Here is a 16150-nt window from a genome sequence, read left to right on the forward strand (position 1 = left end):
ATACTTATTTAGGATAATAAATGTGTATGTATAGACATAGATATGATTGTTTATATAATGGTAATTATATTTTATCTAAAAAGGATGGGGAGAGGAAGGAAGGGAAGGGGAAAAAGAGGGGAGGGGAAGGGAAAAGGGGAAGAAAAAAAACCTATGTCAATGTAAATGAGATATATACTTTGTTGCCTGATTTGAATAAAGAAAGGGAAATAACTCACGAAAGAATAAAGTTACATTGAAACCAAGCACACCATTGTTTTTCTTGTGACATTACCAATAAGTTTGATGTGTCACATGGCCCTCTTCCTATTGAAAAAACAAAAGTTGTATCCAAGATGGCCGACTTCTAAATGGCCACCACGGTCACCACCCATCTTGAGGAGTTTGCCCCCTCACATATACTAATGTGCCACAAACAGGACTTTAATATCACCAACCATCCCCATTTTATTACGGTGTATCCATATAAATGGCCCACCCTGTATTTTGTTTTTATGTTATTTATATTAACATGATCAAAATAAAACAGTCAATCAGTCAGTCTTTTAGGGCAGTGAAAAGTGTTGTCAAGCACACCTCTGAATTTAATAAAATGCCAGTTTAAAAATTATAAAATTTAGTCTGGTTTAAAAATCGTCTTCTCATGGAAAACAACTTAGACAATTTTCATCTAACACAATTTCAACTGGAACACACCAGCGGCAGTTTCCTTGGAGTTGGTGACTGAATGTAAAACGCATTTCTGGCCAGTAGCACACACTTTTGTTGCATGTGAAGACATTTATCACCACGTGAGATGTTAATCAGGAAAGTGACAGTACATTTGTCATTTCAATCTGTTTACATGCACCATATCAAGAAACAGGGACACTGGCACATTTGGTGGGAAACAGAGGTAAGCAGAGAAATGGAGTGAATGAATAATTCACAGCGGAATAATTCACCAGGTATAATGACATTTCACTAAATGGACTGCAGCGGAATGATAGCATGATGTAACACCATTAAAGTAGGCATCAGGATTTAAAACTAAGGTACTTGTTTAATTTATGCAAAATATACTACAGTATCAGCAGTGTGGCAGTTAAGCTCTGTGGACTTCTGTATAAGTAAAAAACAACTATTAAAGTTAGCTTAGTAGTCTGCAGTTTGTTATGATGGCGAGAAGAAAAATGAAAAGCTAGTTTTGTTTTTTAAATATTCATACTGTACTGCCGTTTGCTTTGATGACGTGCAGACAGACAGACATACTGGGCTGCCATTGGCTTCATTTAAATGATAATTCTAGCACACATAGTCACTGCCAACTTGTTAGTGGTATTTCTATGTTTTTGTTTTTGCTTTCTTAACCACTTAACTATTGTATTATGGAGGTTTTTTTAAACCCGAAATGTTCCTGAATTTCTGGTTAAACCATGCAAAGCAAAGTGAAACTTTATTTTGGAATATCATATATAAACAAACTTTAGCATAATGTTAGCGTTAAGATTTTATTTCGTTTACAGTGAGCAGCTAGCCAATGCATTATATGTCCTCACAAAGACAGGAACTGAGTTGTGTGTGTTTGTGTGAAGAAGATGGGGTAAATGAAAATAAGACAGCGGCTGCGAAGAGAAGCTCTCCTTGCATTTATTTTGTGTAAGTGTGTGCAGCAGCCAGAGAAAATAAGATTGGCGCATCCTGAGGAGAGGGCTTATTTAGCAGCACCACCTACCGACCTGTGTGTGTGTGTGTGTGTGTGTGTGTACATTTACTTTGATTCTGGACTTCTCCAAATGCTAAGATGTCCCCTCTGACTTAAGAGGTTTGGAGAGTAGCTGGTAACATTGAGGCTGATGCACACACTGTCAACTACTGGGGGCTAAATAAGAGTGATTCATACACACACACACACACACACACACACACACACACAACCAGTGTTGGTCAAGTTACTTGAAAAAAGTAATCAGTAACTAATTACTGATTACTCCCCCCAAAAAGTAATCCCGTTACTTTACTGATTACTTATTTTCAAAAGTAATTAATTACTTAGTTACTTAGTTACTTTTTAAAAACACGATTTACAACCTGAAGAGGTGATAAAGTGATAGATCTTTCAGCCCAATTCTACTTTTTCTACATAATCCATCATACAAAATGTAATCAAATGGAAAAGTCTCTTTTTTTAACTTGTTTTATCAGTTTTAATCTTTTAACTTTATGCATCAAGCAAAACATTTAATTATATGCAACATTCTCTGACTTGAATAAATTAGTTTAACATTTAAACCTATTTTCTACACATTCCAGCACATAAAATAAAATATTTTTTGTGTTTTCACTCACTCTTTCAAACAGATGCAAGTAAAACACAGCAGAAAATAAATAAAGTCAAAGACTCAGCGGTCCTTTTGCTCTATTTTCACCTGTAAAGCAGGAGCAGGGTAGGCGGAGGGTTACCCTGGTGTAGGTGTGCTGCGGTCAGTTGAAGAATCCGCGCGAGTGTCTCTGTGAGTTTCCCATCACGTCGTAGCTACTCGGTGCTTGCTCGGAAGTTTAGGGGTTTTTTTCGCTGTAAAAAGAAGTTTTCTTCCCACGCACGATGGACGCTAATGTTTTTGTCACTTTTTATGGAATCAAACTCAAAGTAAGGTCAGTACTTCCACGCTTTAAACGCTGCACGCTCATACTCTCTCCCGCACTCGATATATTATCCATTGTTGATCTGCACACAGCTGCTGTCACCAACGTCGCACTTGCTTACGTCACTGTCATGAGACATTCTCGCAAAAAAAATCACGGTTTTAGTAACGCAGTAACGCAGCGTTCCTACGGGAAAGTAACGGTAATCTAATTACCGATTTTGCAATAGTAATCCCTTACTTTACTCGTTACTTGAAAAAAGTAATCAGATTACAGTAACGCGTTACAAGTAACGCGTTACTGCCCATCTCTGCACACAACTGTGGTTTTTATGCTCTCTGTTTTCTGTCACCACATTCTCTCTCAAACACACACACATGAACCATTAAGCTGTATCTTCTGCTCCCAGTGGTGTATTGCTCTGCTGAATACATATGTGTGTTTGTTTAGAGGGGGATCAATGGATGGTTTAGCTCTAATACAAAAGAGGTCTGGAGGGAGGAAGACTAAGATGGAAGGACGAGGGGAGAGTGAAAAGGAGAATGGGATAGAGGGATTTTAAAGTCCTGGCAGAGCTGAGATAAAAAAGAAAAAGAGTTCTTAGCTATGTCTTCCGTTTCTCTTCATTATTTACATCCCCTTTTTCTTCCTGACCTTCTCGATTTATTTTTCTGTGGTTTTTCTTTCCCCCACATCCCCCCTTTTTTCAAGTTTTGTTAGCATAGCAAAGTTCTTTAACCTAGGTCATGTTCTGCTGAGGCTGGACGTTAATCGGTAGAAACGATAGCTCTGTTGAATGCCCTCTTTGCTCCTCTGCTTCTAGTCCTCTTTACATGGATAATACAGTTTCTGCATCCACTAGTATCCAAAGGTTTGGTTGTGCTCTGTGTGAACATCCACGTGCATTCCTGTTATTGCGACCAAGCAGATTTCTGAGCAAGACACTACACTACAGTGCCTCAACTTATCACTGTAACTTATAGACATCGGCCTTTTATGCAGATGGCAGATGAAATATTCATTTTTTCATCATTTGATTGCGATCACAGCCAGTTTTTCTTCACCTCATCACCCTTTCCTGGCGCTAAGCCTCTTTTTTCTGGTGTCCTTCGTCATCTCCACCCATTCCCCCCCTTCACACCATCTCACCTTCTCTATATTGTCCTTCTCTCTGCTTTCCATTTTACCTTACTAACCCTGGTTTCTCTTCATTTTTACTTGCCTTCACTCCCTTTTTGGTCATTTCTTATCCATTTGTCTGAACTGACCCCTATCTGCTCTCTCCCTCCACTGCTTTAGTCTCATTTCTTTTATTCCTCCATCTGATGACCCTCATCTTTTCCTTCTCCTTATATGTCTCTTATTTTCTGCCACATTACTTATGTCTGTTTATTTATTCATCCATCTATAGGCATTTATCTACCTTCAGTACCACCATTTGACATTTAACCATTTGAATTTTTTTAATTCAATCGTTCGTTTGCTCTCCCTCCCCCCCTCTGTTGAGCTCTCCCTTACTTGCCTGTTATCTCTCCATCTACCACTTTATCTAATAGTACTCATCTGCCATCACTTTTACCATTCGACACCCTTTCACCTTGTCCTGATTCAATCTTCCCTGCCCTGGCTTCACTCTCACTCTTTTTCTTTCCTCTCTCTTTTGCTATATCTCTCAATTTATCACCAGTGGTCTCAGTTGTCTGACTGCCATTAGAATGAAATCGATTTTTTGTTTTTGATTATATCTGATTTACTGATTATGATCTCATCAAATATAGGTTTCTCTTGTCTAATATGTAAGAAGTCTCAACTGAATCTAAATAAAAGCTATGTCACAGTTAGTGGCCCAAATAGTCCAAATGATAGGATGAGGTTGGATTAATGCAAAATTAATTAAGATTAAAAAAGAGCAATTAAATAATAAGATATAACTGGAAGGAATCTGATCTCAAGTTTCTATTTACTCTTAACAACATAAAGTGCAAATCTAAACATTATGCTGAATTTCAGACATTCCAGTCTGGGGCCTTTCTTCATTGGCTTTGCATGTTCTTGTTGTGTCTGTGTGGGTTCTCTCAGTTCTCTGGGTTCTTCCCAGAGACCAAAAGCATGCATGGAGTTCAGTCAACTGGAGATTCCAAATTGGCTGTGAGAGTGAATGGTTATTGATGATGACAGACATCAAGTGACCGATCAGCGTTTAGCATTTTCATTCTTTAAGCAGATCTACTACTGCTCAACAGAGAAAAACCAACTGAGTTACTTTTGATACTGAACAAAATCTGTATGAGATCATTTATTGCAAGACATCCAAACTGCAACATCTATGCAAAATGATAGAAATTATGATATTCTACTTCGTGAGTACTATTTTGCAAAGGTAGAAAGGATGGTGGAGTCATTTACCATACATTTGCATATGGAGTCACTGGCTATTCTTAAATTTACTGCTCTAGAGGCATTTCCATCTCATCTACACAGATGGCTCCTTAGAGCAGAGAGAGGGAGGGAGCCTATTTTCTTCTCTCCATCTTTTTACAGTGTAATTGTCCTCCAGGACACCTCACACACACACGAGATATAATGTCATCACAGGCTATCATCTGTGGCCGGATCACTCTAATCTCTGTCCAACTTTATCAAGGACACTGAGAGGCACACACACACACACGCACACACGTCTAGATACGTATAATCATGTTTACAGCCATACATAACTGTAGTGTCTTATTCCTCAAGATACAAATGCAGACATATTGGGTATGACATTGTTTAGTCAAATTCTCACAGATGAATTAAACACAGGACCAGTGGCCTCTTTCTGACAACTCCATATGCACATTGCTGTCAGTGATACTAACTTTACGCTCAGCCTTATGCTGGGTTCAGACCACATGATATTAACGTTACTTAAACAAACAGCAGTTGGCATACCATAACAAGACTTCACACTGTTTTAAACTGCCAGATTGTTGCAGTTATACATACAGATCAGGTCCAATTGCATATGGCACTTCCCTCTTTTCTTGCAGGGGCAACTCCAACATATAAATCCAAAGCATACATTTTTACATACTAGCCATGCAAACATGAAAGTTCCCCATACAAGCAAAATGGTAAAAAAAACACAATTCTCAAGCTCAGTTGGACAGACGTCCACAGTCTGGGGGCCACTGTTAAAAAAAAAAAAAAAAAAGCTCTGCAACCTTTAGTTCTCAGCCTTACATGATGGACAGCCTGCAGGCTCCAATCACATGACCTCAGGAACCAGCTTGCAATATATAGATGTAAAAAGTTCACTGATGAACATCAGGGCTTGTCCATACAGAGCTCTAAAAGTAAAAACTACAATCTTAAAATGGACCTTGCAGCCAGTGCAACAGAATTAATAATGGTGTGAATGCTTACAAGTTAGAACACACAAAACCACATGGTGAGAATTTCCTTAAGAAATGATTTTGAAAACAAAATTAATATTGTTATTGTTGTAGCATGTATGAAAGAAATCCTAAAACAAATTGTGAAAAAGAAAAACATAAAATTGTCTTTCTCTGAATTTTTTGGTTAGTTTTTTGTTGGTTTTTTTTTTGTTTTTTTTTACAGCATTGCAATTTAAGACAGCTTCTTTATTAACAGCAGTGCCAAAACAGTACATGCAAAGTGGCACAAAGCCACACTTGCCTAAAGCTGGCTTGTATTATTTCTTACATGCACAAACATACACACACTGCCAACAGTATTGTGGAAAAGGATCAGCTGTTCTGACATCTGTGTTGCTCTGTATTAGATCAGCCTAACAATGTTCTGGGGGCTTGTTGCTCTCTATCTGACACACACACACACACACACACACACACACACACACAGTGGAGAAGCAGTAAATAAAGGATGGCATCTGATGACAAAAGATGTGAAGAGAAAAATGACAATAAGAACACAAGAGCAGGTGTCTCTGCAGATGGTCATAGCAAAATTAGGTATAAGCATATGCACGCACACGGACACGCACACACACACGCTTGGCCTAATATTTTTTCCTTTGACAGGTCAAAGAAAAGGGATGTCATCGGTCTCATGTTTGTGTTCTACATGCTAGTACGCTGGGGTTCATATTTTTATGTGTGTTTGTGTGTATATATGTGTGTTCTGTCCAGTAAATTCCTTCTCAGAGCACACAAATGTGGTGCAGTTTCAGGAGAAATAGAAAAGGCACTATTGCACTGGAACAATGATGTGTGCAGAGATATATTATACATGTTTTTCAATGCAACAAAAAGGGATAATTTTTTTATCCTTTTTTTATCACTGATGTGAATCCAATCGAGTATCCTTTCTACACTCAAAAAAGTCAACTAAGGCAGTTGTTTGATTAATTCAATAGACATTTGTCTATTTAACATGAACATATTGAGTTTAGGTTTTTAAATCATTATCAGTTGTTGGTTTAACATAAAATAACAAAAAGTTTAATGAACTAGATTTGCATTCTTCAGTTCAATTAAATGTAATTATTTTAAATCAACAACTCTAAAACCGATGCCTAGTGCGCATGCTCAAACTTCCCAGAAGTGAAAAGGCGGGAACGCGGAGAAAGTTATGTGTTCAGTGAACTGCCATTTCCCTCTGCGGAATCTTCCACAATACAGGTAAGTAATAAATAACTCAAAATATCTTAGTCAAACGAAGTTGTTCTGTCCGTTAATTGTTTAACAATGTTTTTAAATCCAAATGTGTAAGTTGTCATTAGACAGCGGGAGTGGAGCAAATGCAGTGAAAATCTGGTATTAGACGGTGCCAATCGGTACCGTCTAATACCTGATTTCTAATCCGCTCTGGGTATATTTATACTATTATTAGCATTTCCACTTCATTGTTTTTCTTTTCTTTTTTTTTTTTACCTGTTTTTGCAGTTAGTCTTATAGTGTTTTTAGCGGTTATTGATATGTTTAATTCAATATTTAACACGTTTGTACTTAGGGTTGCCAACTCCCTGAAAAATAAATAAGGGACACCTCGTGGCCAGGGCCGGGCGACCCAGTTGTCTTCACCCTTCCCAGTGTGGTGAATTTTCTAGCTCTTTTTTTGTGTGTGAAATTATTTTTTTAACCATTTGACTTGAAGTTGATTTAAGTACATGCATATTCTATTCTTTGTGATATGAACACATGTGAAACAAATGATCATTTAGCCATTTATTTTTAGCTCAAAATGACAACATTAACACAGTAAAACAGGTCTCTTTCTTAAACAGAAGCCTGTCATGCTTAACTTTTGAGAATATAAGTAAATCATTCTTTAAAAGCACTCTGTCCTGCTTAACTTAAAATAATAGAAAACAATAGAAAGAAAAATATTCTTGTAACAGTGCACATTTAGTGCATTTAGTACAATTGGCTTCAGTTGAGGTATTATTTCAGCTTTTCTAATGCTAATCAGCTGCTCCTGTTTGTAAACCCGCTTGTTCCCATGATTACGCATCATAACTCATCATCATTATTCATCTATGTATTACTTTTATGTATTAGTCATCAATTTGTTGTAATCATCTATCCTTGCAGTTGTTTATTACACAAAATAAATTATATTATCACACTTCTGGCCACATAGCGCTGATATTCACTGCACATGCCCATATTAACGTTTTCCAGCCAGGTGTTTTCCTTTTCCCATTCTTCCCTTTCTCTGAGGGGAACAAACATTGCTGCTCTAATGCTGGGCTCACACTGTGCGATTTTTGGCCCATTTTGAGCCGATTTTTGAGTGATCGGACCGATTTTGGCCTTCATCGTGCATCGTGTAGTATACGTGGGGTAACGAGAAGTGATTAACACCTCACGACCAGCTCCCGATCATCAATCGCTCGTGAGGGTGTCACCACAGCCGCTCACACTGCTCGCGCGCAAACACGTAAACGTTGGTGAAAAAGACGGCGCAGCACGGCTGCGCAGCGTGTGATCTGGACACAAGCGATGGAGGCACAACTTGTAGAACTTTGGAAAGCTCATCCGAGCCTTTTCGATGTGGCATCACAAAATTATCACGACCACAACAACCGTGAAAATAGTTGGATTTACACTGCTGCTCAATCACAGCTGCCTGATCAATGTTTTTCATTAGCAATTTAGCATAGTTGATGGTAGTGGTGTGTCTGTGTGAGTGAAAGACAGAGAGAGCGAGCGACAGATTTTCTGTTATAACCTTCATTTTATGGAGGCACAGTGTGAGCACTCAGGTCGCATCAGAGCATCGGGCCGTATAGTGTGAGACCCTGCATCGTGACCTATGAACGTCTAACCCCTGTGAGTCAATCGTGCAGTTTGAGCAGGAGCTGAATAACGTGACTGAAAAAATCGCACAGTGTCTGCCCAGCTTTAGGTGTACTGTCATCCGAGACTTGCACCGCAGAGTCGGCGTTTGTTCCCCTGTTGACCATGCTTCTTGTTGTGGTCATCTGTTGTCTTCCGGTATTTTCTCCGCAAGCGACCTTTCCTCGACCATCCTGAATTGTCATACTCGAATTGTCATAAGTGTGCTGTCAGCTCATTGGTCACAAAGCAGGAGAGGGGCTGGGAATTATGTTTTCAAACAAAGTGTTAATTCCATAAACATTTATAGACTACTTTTGATTCTCACTGTATTACGGGACAAAGTGCGTCCCTTATTAGCTCAACACGGGACGTGTACTTTTGTTTCTAAATATGGGACGATTCCGTATTTTAAGGGACGGTTGGCAACCCTATTTGTACTTCACTTTCAAAGTAAATGAAGTTAGCTAAAGCTAGTATGGTTGTCTCATTGAACTTTTACCTAGCTCTGTTAGCATTCACTTTGGTTTTAAATGACGGTTATTGCAAGACATGGTCTTTGTTCACTTTTTTTATTATTATTTGCATTTTTTCTTTCTTTCTTTCTCCTTTTATTTTAAGCATTCGGCCTCTCACAGTAATGCAAGTTAAACTAGCATGCGCGAGTTGCTAAATATTAGCTGTGTCCAAATTCAGGGGCTGCATCCTTCGAATTGACTTGATCGCTAGTGCATGGGAAAAAGAGCATAAACACGAGGTCAGAGGAAAAGGCAATGGCGGATAGTTATGAAAATTGCCTGTCGGACCTTTACCGCAACTACCAGCATCTTTATTGCATAGTGTGAAACACTGCTATTACATTTGGCAACAGATTGGATATTTATCTGTGAATTTTATATTGCAAGAGGTATTTATATGTATTTGTATTTTTTTTTATACATTTGCAACAAAGTAAAAAAAAATCCACTGGAATTTTTATAAAATAATTGTCTGTTTTCTTTACCATAGTAACACCACAAAGAAAGCTGACCCCTTTTGCTGATTGTTTGTGCCTCCTCTTTAATACATGGTAAGCCTTTTACCATCATATATTTATGAAAAAAAGGTGCCAATAAAACCATCCTTAAAACTGCTTTTCTTTTTTTCTTTCAGTGACTTGTATGTGGCAGTGCAAGCGTTGTTCCATCAGGGAGAGTAGTAGGTACAAATTATTGAAACGCTGTACAGGGCTCGCAAAATCGCTAGCCCGACGTCCCGGGGCTAGCGATTTTTCCAGTCGGGCTACCAAAATCTATCTCTGCCCTGCCCGTCCGGCTTTTGTAGGAAGGAAAAATATATGTCAATGCTTTTGCATTCTTTCGGAAATGTAGCTGGGTAATTATGTCATTGGCATCGGTGAGCCACTGTCAATATGTGACATATTGAAATCGCGTTTGAATTTGCGCTTGTTTTTTGCTTTCACTTTGCAATCGTGCGAACTGTGTATAGAGAGCGACAGGACTGATCTGTGAGTGAGGATAATTTGCGCACCAATTCCTCTGACATCGTCTTATCAATCGTTAGCTTACTATGCAAGCATGACAAGTGAAATCTCCCACAGCTTAAACATGTGAGAGGTTGATCGCGCAGAGAATCGCTGAGCTTATGTGAGTGCGTGTGTAAAAGCAGGAAGATATATATTTCAGTTCTGCTGAGCCAAATAAGACAGGTCAGGGTGAAGAAGTGACAGCCAAAGAAAAGCTTACCACAAAACGGAGAAGTTATGACAAATCAGACTATAAGGCAAAAAGAAAGTGCAGCTTTATGGTTTCATGGACAAAAGGATTTCTGTGGCTGCAATATGACGAGCTAAATAACCAGGGCTGCACATAAGTGGTCCGCAGGTGCGCATTCGCTGTCAAAATAAAAAAACACGCACAAGAGAAGAAGTTGCAACGCGTGTTTGCGTACATAAGATTTTCAGGAGGAGGACAGACATTTGTTTAGAACTCTTAAAGATGTCAAGAAGCTCCTTTAAGCAATTACTTTGGTGTTCCTCCACCTCCAAAGAAATGTCAGGAGTCCGAACCACAAAAGAAGCGCGTATTCTCAGAAAAGTGGTTGAAGGAGGTGAGCTGGCTTCAAACAAATGATGAACGCACAGATGTGGTGCAGAATGTGCCATGAAAATCCCACTCTAGCGGACAAAAACAGTGCTTTTTATATGGATGCAAACGCGCGTTGCAACTTCTTATCTGGTGCGCGTCTTTTATTTTGACAGCGAATGCGCACATGCGGACCACTTATGTGCACCCGTGTAAATAACATAATGTTCTGCCGGGTGTGTTGTTGGTTTTCCCTCGATTCCTGAGTCGACAAGCGCCTTTGTTACTGGGACCAGTAATTTTAAGAAAGGCCCCCATTAGAAATTATTGCTCAGTCTGCAATATCTTTCCCAGAACAAACACCAATTGCAAATAATATACTAAAAATAAACCTGAAAAATCTGTTTAGAACAGCATACTATGTTGCAAAGAGTGAACTACCACTGGTGCAATTTAGCAGTCTTTGCAAACTTCAAAAAGCAAATGGCCCAGATCTTGGTTCCACTTGCCTCTTACTTGTGACTTTAGTGGAAATTTCAAATTCAGGATCTGACACAGACTGATTCATGTTCTACACAGACAGCACTGATGTCTGCATGGTCTTCTAAAAGCAGCTTTAGTCAGCTTAGATGTGAAGTGAGTGAAATATACAGTTGAGTTTTTAATCAATGTATTTGTTCTCTATTGCAGATTGACAAGGAGTTTCTGCGAATCACCACAAAGCCTCTGCTATCTACTTTCTTTGCCGAGCTTGACCAATACGCGCCACGCTTAATGGAAATCTTTCTGACCAAAGGAGGGACACGTGGAAAGAAAATAAGAGGTCTCATGCTTGCCATCTCCAAGGTTTGTATTAGGATTGAGTAGACTTTGTCATAGGCAGCAAAAATAACTTTTATTTGGAGATGAAGTTGTCAATTTTGTTTCAGCTTAACAAATGGTACATGCCAGGTTCTAACCTAAAGAATAATTATGCAAGTTAACTGATTACCATAGCTTTAAGAAAAACAGCCTGGTTTTGGCTCATATTATCTCCTCCTCCTCTCCAGCATGACAACATCCATACCAGACGAGCATGCATCTTGAAGTCTTTGTGCATCTACCTAAACGAAGACTATGAGAAGTTAATAAAGGAGTACTTGGTGAGTCACTGTGACAGCATGTTGACCGTAACATTCTCATACAAATTGTGACGTTGCCTCAAATGCAAATCGTTAAAATTAAAATTTTGAGATTAGCAACAAGACACCTGGTATTGGGGAAAGGATGTCTTGAATACCAAACAGTATTAAGCGTTGCAATAAAGAATTTCTGGGATTTGGTATTGGAAGGAAAGAAATTTATGCCTACTTAAACTTGATACACAAACATACAATGCATTTAACATGCATCAAGACTATATTGCTTTTGAATCTGTACTTGGATTAAAACAAGTCCTGTTGTTTTTTCATTGCTATGGTCATCAGTATTTGTAAATAGAAATGTCTATGAACTTTGAGCTGTTTAGTACTAACACTTCTATACCTGTTTTATTTTAGCAGCTGAGTTAGCCTTTTCTCGAGTCCTGTCCCCCTAAGTTACTCTTGCTACGTCCGACAAACAAATGGTTTCCTCTGCGCACCAATGGGTACCCGAATGTGCAAGCAGACATGCTTCATAATGTTCGGTACAGTTACCTGGGAATGGGGCCATACACACTGTTTAATCCATTCACGTTGTTTTTGACTTTGTGAATGGAAAGAACACAACTCCTCCAGACACAATCTCTCGGCGTATCGGTGGGCACACCGCTTCTCCATCTTGCTTGAGGTTAATGTTTGTCAGACACAGTAACGGTTGCTATAATGTGTAATTGGACAATGGCCCTTTCGGGGGAGGGGCCGGTGAGAGGTCAATTATGCCACCTCTTTTGACATGAGAGGTGTATTTTATAATTTATGTATTGGAATAATTACTAACAACTACTTTAGTGGTGTAATTTTCTGTTTATTACTTTAACTACAGTGGGGCAAAAAAGTATTTAGTCAGCCACCGATTGTGCAAGTTCCCCCACCTAAAATGATGACAGAGGTCAGTAATTTGCACCAGAGGTACACTACAACTGTGAGAGACAGAATGTGAAAAAAAAATCCATGAATCCACATGGTAGGATTTGTAAAGAATTTATTTGTAAATCAGGGTGGAAAATAAGTATTTGGTCAATAACAAAAATACAACTCAATACTTTGTAACATAACCTTTGTTGGCAATAACAGAGGTCAAACGTTTTCTATAGGTCTTTACCAGGTTTGCACACACAGTAGCTGGTATTTTGGCCCATTCCTCCATGCAGATCTTCTCGAGAGCAGTGATGTTTTGGGGCTGTCGCCGAGCAACACGGACTTTCAACTCCCGCCACGGATTTTCTATGGGGTTGAGGTCTGGAGACTGGCTAGGCCACTCCAGGACTTTCAAATGCTTCTTACGGAGCCACTCCTTTGTTGCCCGGGCGGTGTGTTTTGGATCATTGTCATGTTGGAAGACCCAGCCTCGTTTCATCTTCAAAGTTCTCACTGATGGAATGAGGTTTTGGCTCAAAATCTCACGATACATGGCCCCATTCATTCTGTCCTTAACACGGATCAGTCGTCCTGTCCCCTTGGCAGAAAAACAGCCCCATAGCATGATGTTTCCACCCCCATGCTTCACAGTAGGTATGGTGTTCTTGGGATGCAACTCAGTATTCTTCTTCCTCCAAACACGACGAGTTGAGTTTATACCAAAAAGTTCTACTTTGGTTTCATCTGACCACATGACATTCTCCCAATCCTCTGCTGTATCATCCATGTGCTCTCTGGCAAACTTCAGACGGGCCTGGACGTGCACTGGCTTCAGCAGCGGAACACGTCTGGCACTGCGGGATTTGATTCCCTGCCGTTGTAGTGTGTTACTGATGGTGACCTTTGTTACTTTGGTCCCAGCTCTCTGCAGGTCATTCACCAGGTCCCCCCGTGTGGTTCTGGGATCTTTGCTCACCGTTCTCATGATCATTTTGACCCCACGGGATGAGATCTTGCATGGAGCCCCAGATCGAGGGAGATTATCAGTGGTCTTGTATGTCTTCCATTTTCTGATGATTGCTCCTACAGTTGATTTTTTCACACCAAGCTGCTTGCCTATTGTAGATTCACTCTTCCCAGTCTGGTGCAGGTCTACAATACTTTTCCTGGTGTCCTTCGAAAGCTCTTTGGTCTTGGCCATGGCGGAGTTTGGAGTCTGACTGTTTGAGGCTGTGGACAGGTGTCTTTTATACAGATGATGAGTTCAAACAGGTGCCATTCATACAGGTAACGAGTGGGGGACAGAAAAGCTTCTTACAGAAAACGTTACAGGTCTGTGAGAGCCAGAGATTTTCCTTGTTTGAGGTGACCAAATACTTATTTTCCACCCTAATTTACGAATAAATTCTTTACAAATCCTACCATGTGGATTCATGGATTTTTTTTTCACATTCTGTCTCTCACAGTTGAAGTGTACCTCTGGTGCAAATTACTGACCTCTGTCATCATTTTAAGTGGGGGAACGTGCACAATCGGTGGCTGACTAAATACTTTTTTGCCCCACTGTACTTGGATTTTATGAACAGCATAGAAACAGTTGTTTAAACAATCTCTTAAATTTTACTTTGTTGTCTTATATTTTTTCATGTAGGATACGGACAGCGAGGCAAAAAGCTGCATGGAGCAAACTGTGATGGGGGTGTACGTCATCCAGAAGGAGGGTGCTGAACCTGAAGATGACCCAGAGGACGTTGGTGTCCTGATTGAGGGTGTGGAGGCTAACACTGATTTGGGTAACATTGCACAAGCATGTGCTCTGTTGTTTGGACTCGTATACTGTTTGAACCTGAGCTACCCACCAGAACTTAAATGCACCTTTGAAGTCCTCCAGAAGATACTTTTAAATCTTGATGGACAAAAGCTGTCTTCAAAGGCACAGTTTCTGAAAAACAAGCTTATGGGGTGAGGGCACTTGAAAATGACTGATAGGTCTTGAATGGTTCATTGGTGCAATGGTGATTTCCAATATATAATGGTAATATTTGAGTTGTTTATATTTTTTTCTTTCATTTAAAATTTTTTTTTTTAAGTTTTTGGATTCTCTCTGTTGGGCAATTCACCTTTTATACAGCACTGCAGATGATTTTTGTTTGTCCTTATATAGATGGCTCAAAATGGATCAGAAGTACTGACAGAAGTACTATGTTGTGTTTATGTGTCAAGGTCCTGTAAAGTTTAAGACCACTGCCACCTGTTAAGTTCACTGTATTATTGTTTCCATTTTGCTTGCTAGCATGTTTTAAAACACAGCAAAACTATATTGCTAGCTGTGGAGGACTGCAACCAAAATTAAAAACATAAATACAGAAATGTAAAAATTGGTCAAACTAATAATTATTTCAATGAGACACCAAACAAATATAGATTTTCATCACCTATGGATTGTTTTGTTGTTGTACTGCCCCCAAATTATTTCTAATTATTTTATTTTTCCAAATTCACACAATAGTAATTCTATTTTGTCACATGTTTTAACTTGCCAAGTGGGAGATGTATTTTTTATCTTTTAGTTTAATTTTTTTAAAATGCAGTCGATATATTGAGCAAATTTTGCATCTGTTTTTAGTTGTGGAAGCTTTGGTTCCAACATATTACCTATGTAAATAAGTATTCTAACGTTTTACCTTTTGAAGTGGCATAATGCTTGCAGGTGTACAAAAATGGTAAGCTTTTATATTGTCCACTAAATCCAGTTAATAAAGATAATGTTATCATAATCTGATTGTGACTTTTTTTGTAAAGTAGTGGGTTTCTAAATGTGTAACAAATGTAAACAAATCTAATTGAAATAATTTGGTTGAAATGAGTGAAATCATTGACTTGATTAACAAAGTAGTTGTTGAAACAACAAGATTTAATTCTGTTTTCCTAAACTTTTTAAATTGTGTAGAATGAATTAAAACAAATTTCACTCTACATACTTAAATAAATCACTTCAAATCAATGTAAGTATAGTATGTTGATCCAACGCAATCTGATTACATTAAACCACCAAATGCTAAATGTGTTGGTTTGACATGATCGAAAAGGGTTTATT

At 38.9% G+C, this 16150-nt stretch overlaps 1 protein-coding gene across 2 annotated transcripts; it reads left to right on the top strand.

The window, feature by feature from the left end:
- Window positions 1-6969: 6969 nt before the first annotated feature.
- Window positions 6970-15447, top strand: LOC143414030 (uncharacterized). Of its 2 annotated transcripts, XM_076877646.1 has the most exons (6): window positions 6970-7271; window positions 9939-9999; window positions 10083-10131; window positions 11705-11860; window positions 12064-12156; window positions 14705-15447. In XM_076877646.1, exons 4-6 carry the CDS (start codon window positions 11789-11791, stop codon window positions 15017-15019), a joined length of 480 nt encoding a protein of 159 aa, XP_076733761.1. In that variant the 5' UTR covers window positions 6970-7271; window positions 9939-9999; window positions 10083-10131; window positions 11705-11788; the 3' UTR covers window positions 15020-15447. The 2 variants fall into 2 exon arrangements, with proteins under 2 accessions (XP_076733761.1, XP_076733762.1); XM_076877647.1 differs by lacking the exon at window positions 6970-7271 and having other exon boundaries at window positions 9383-9999; window positions 10083-10127.
- The last annotated feature ends 703 nt before the right edge of the window (window positions 15448-16150 follow it).

Source organism: Maylandia zebra, linkage group LG19 (assembly GCF_041146795.1).
Source record: "Maylandia zebra isolate NMK-2024a linkage group LG19, Mzebra_GT3a, whole genome shotgun sequence".
Taxonomy (NCBI): Eukaryota; Metazoa; Chordata; class Actinopteri; order Cichliformes; family Cichlidae; genus Maylandia; species Maylandia zebra.

Bases quoted from the DNA above. Each gene is read 5' to 3' on its own strand.
- LOC143414030 (XM_076877646.1), top strand. From the start codon at position 11,789: ATGGAAATCTTTCTGACCAAAGGAGGGACACGTGGAAAGAAAATAAGA. The intron at 11,861-12,063 runs GTTTGTATTAGG...CCTCCTCTCCAG, and splicing joins TCATGCTTGCCATCTCCAAG to CATGACAACATCCATACCAG. The intron at 12,157-14,704 runs GTGAGTCACTGT...TTTTTCATGTAG, and splicing joins AGTTAATAAAGGAGTACTTG to GATACGGACAGCGAGGCAAA.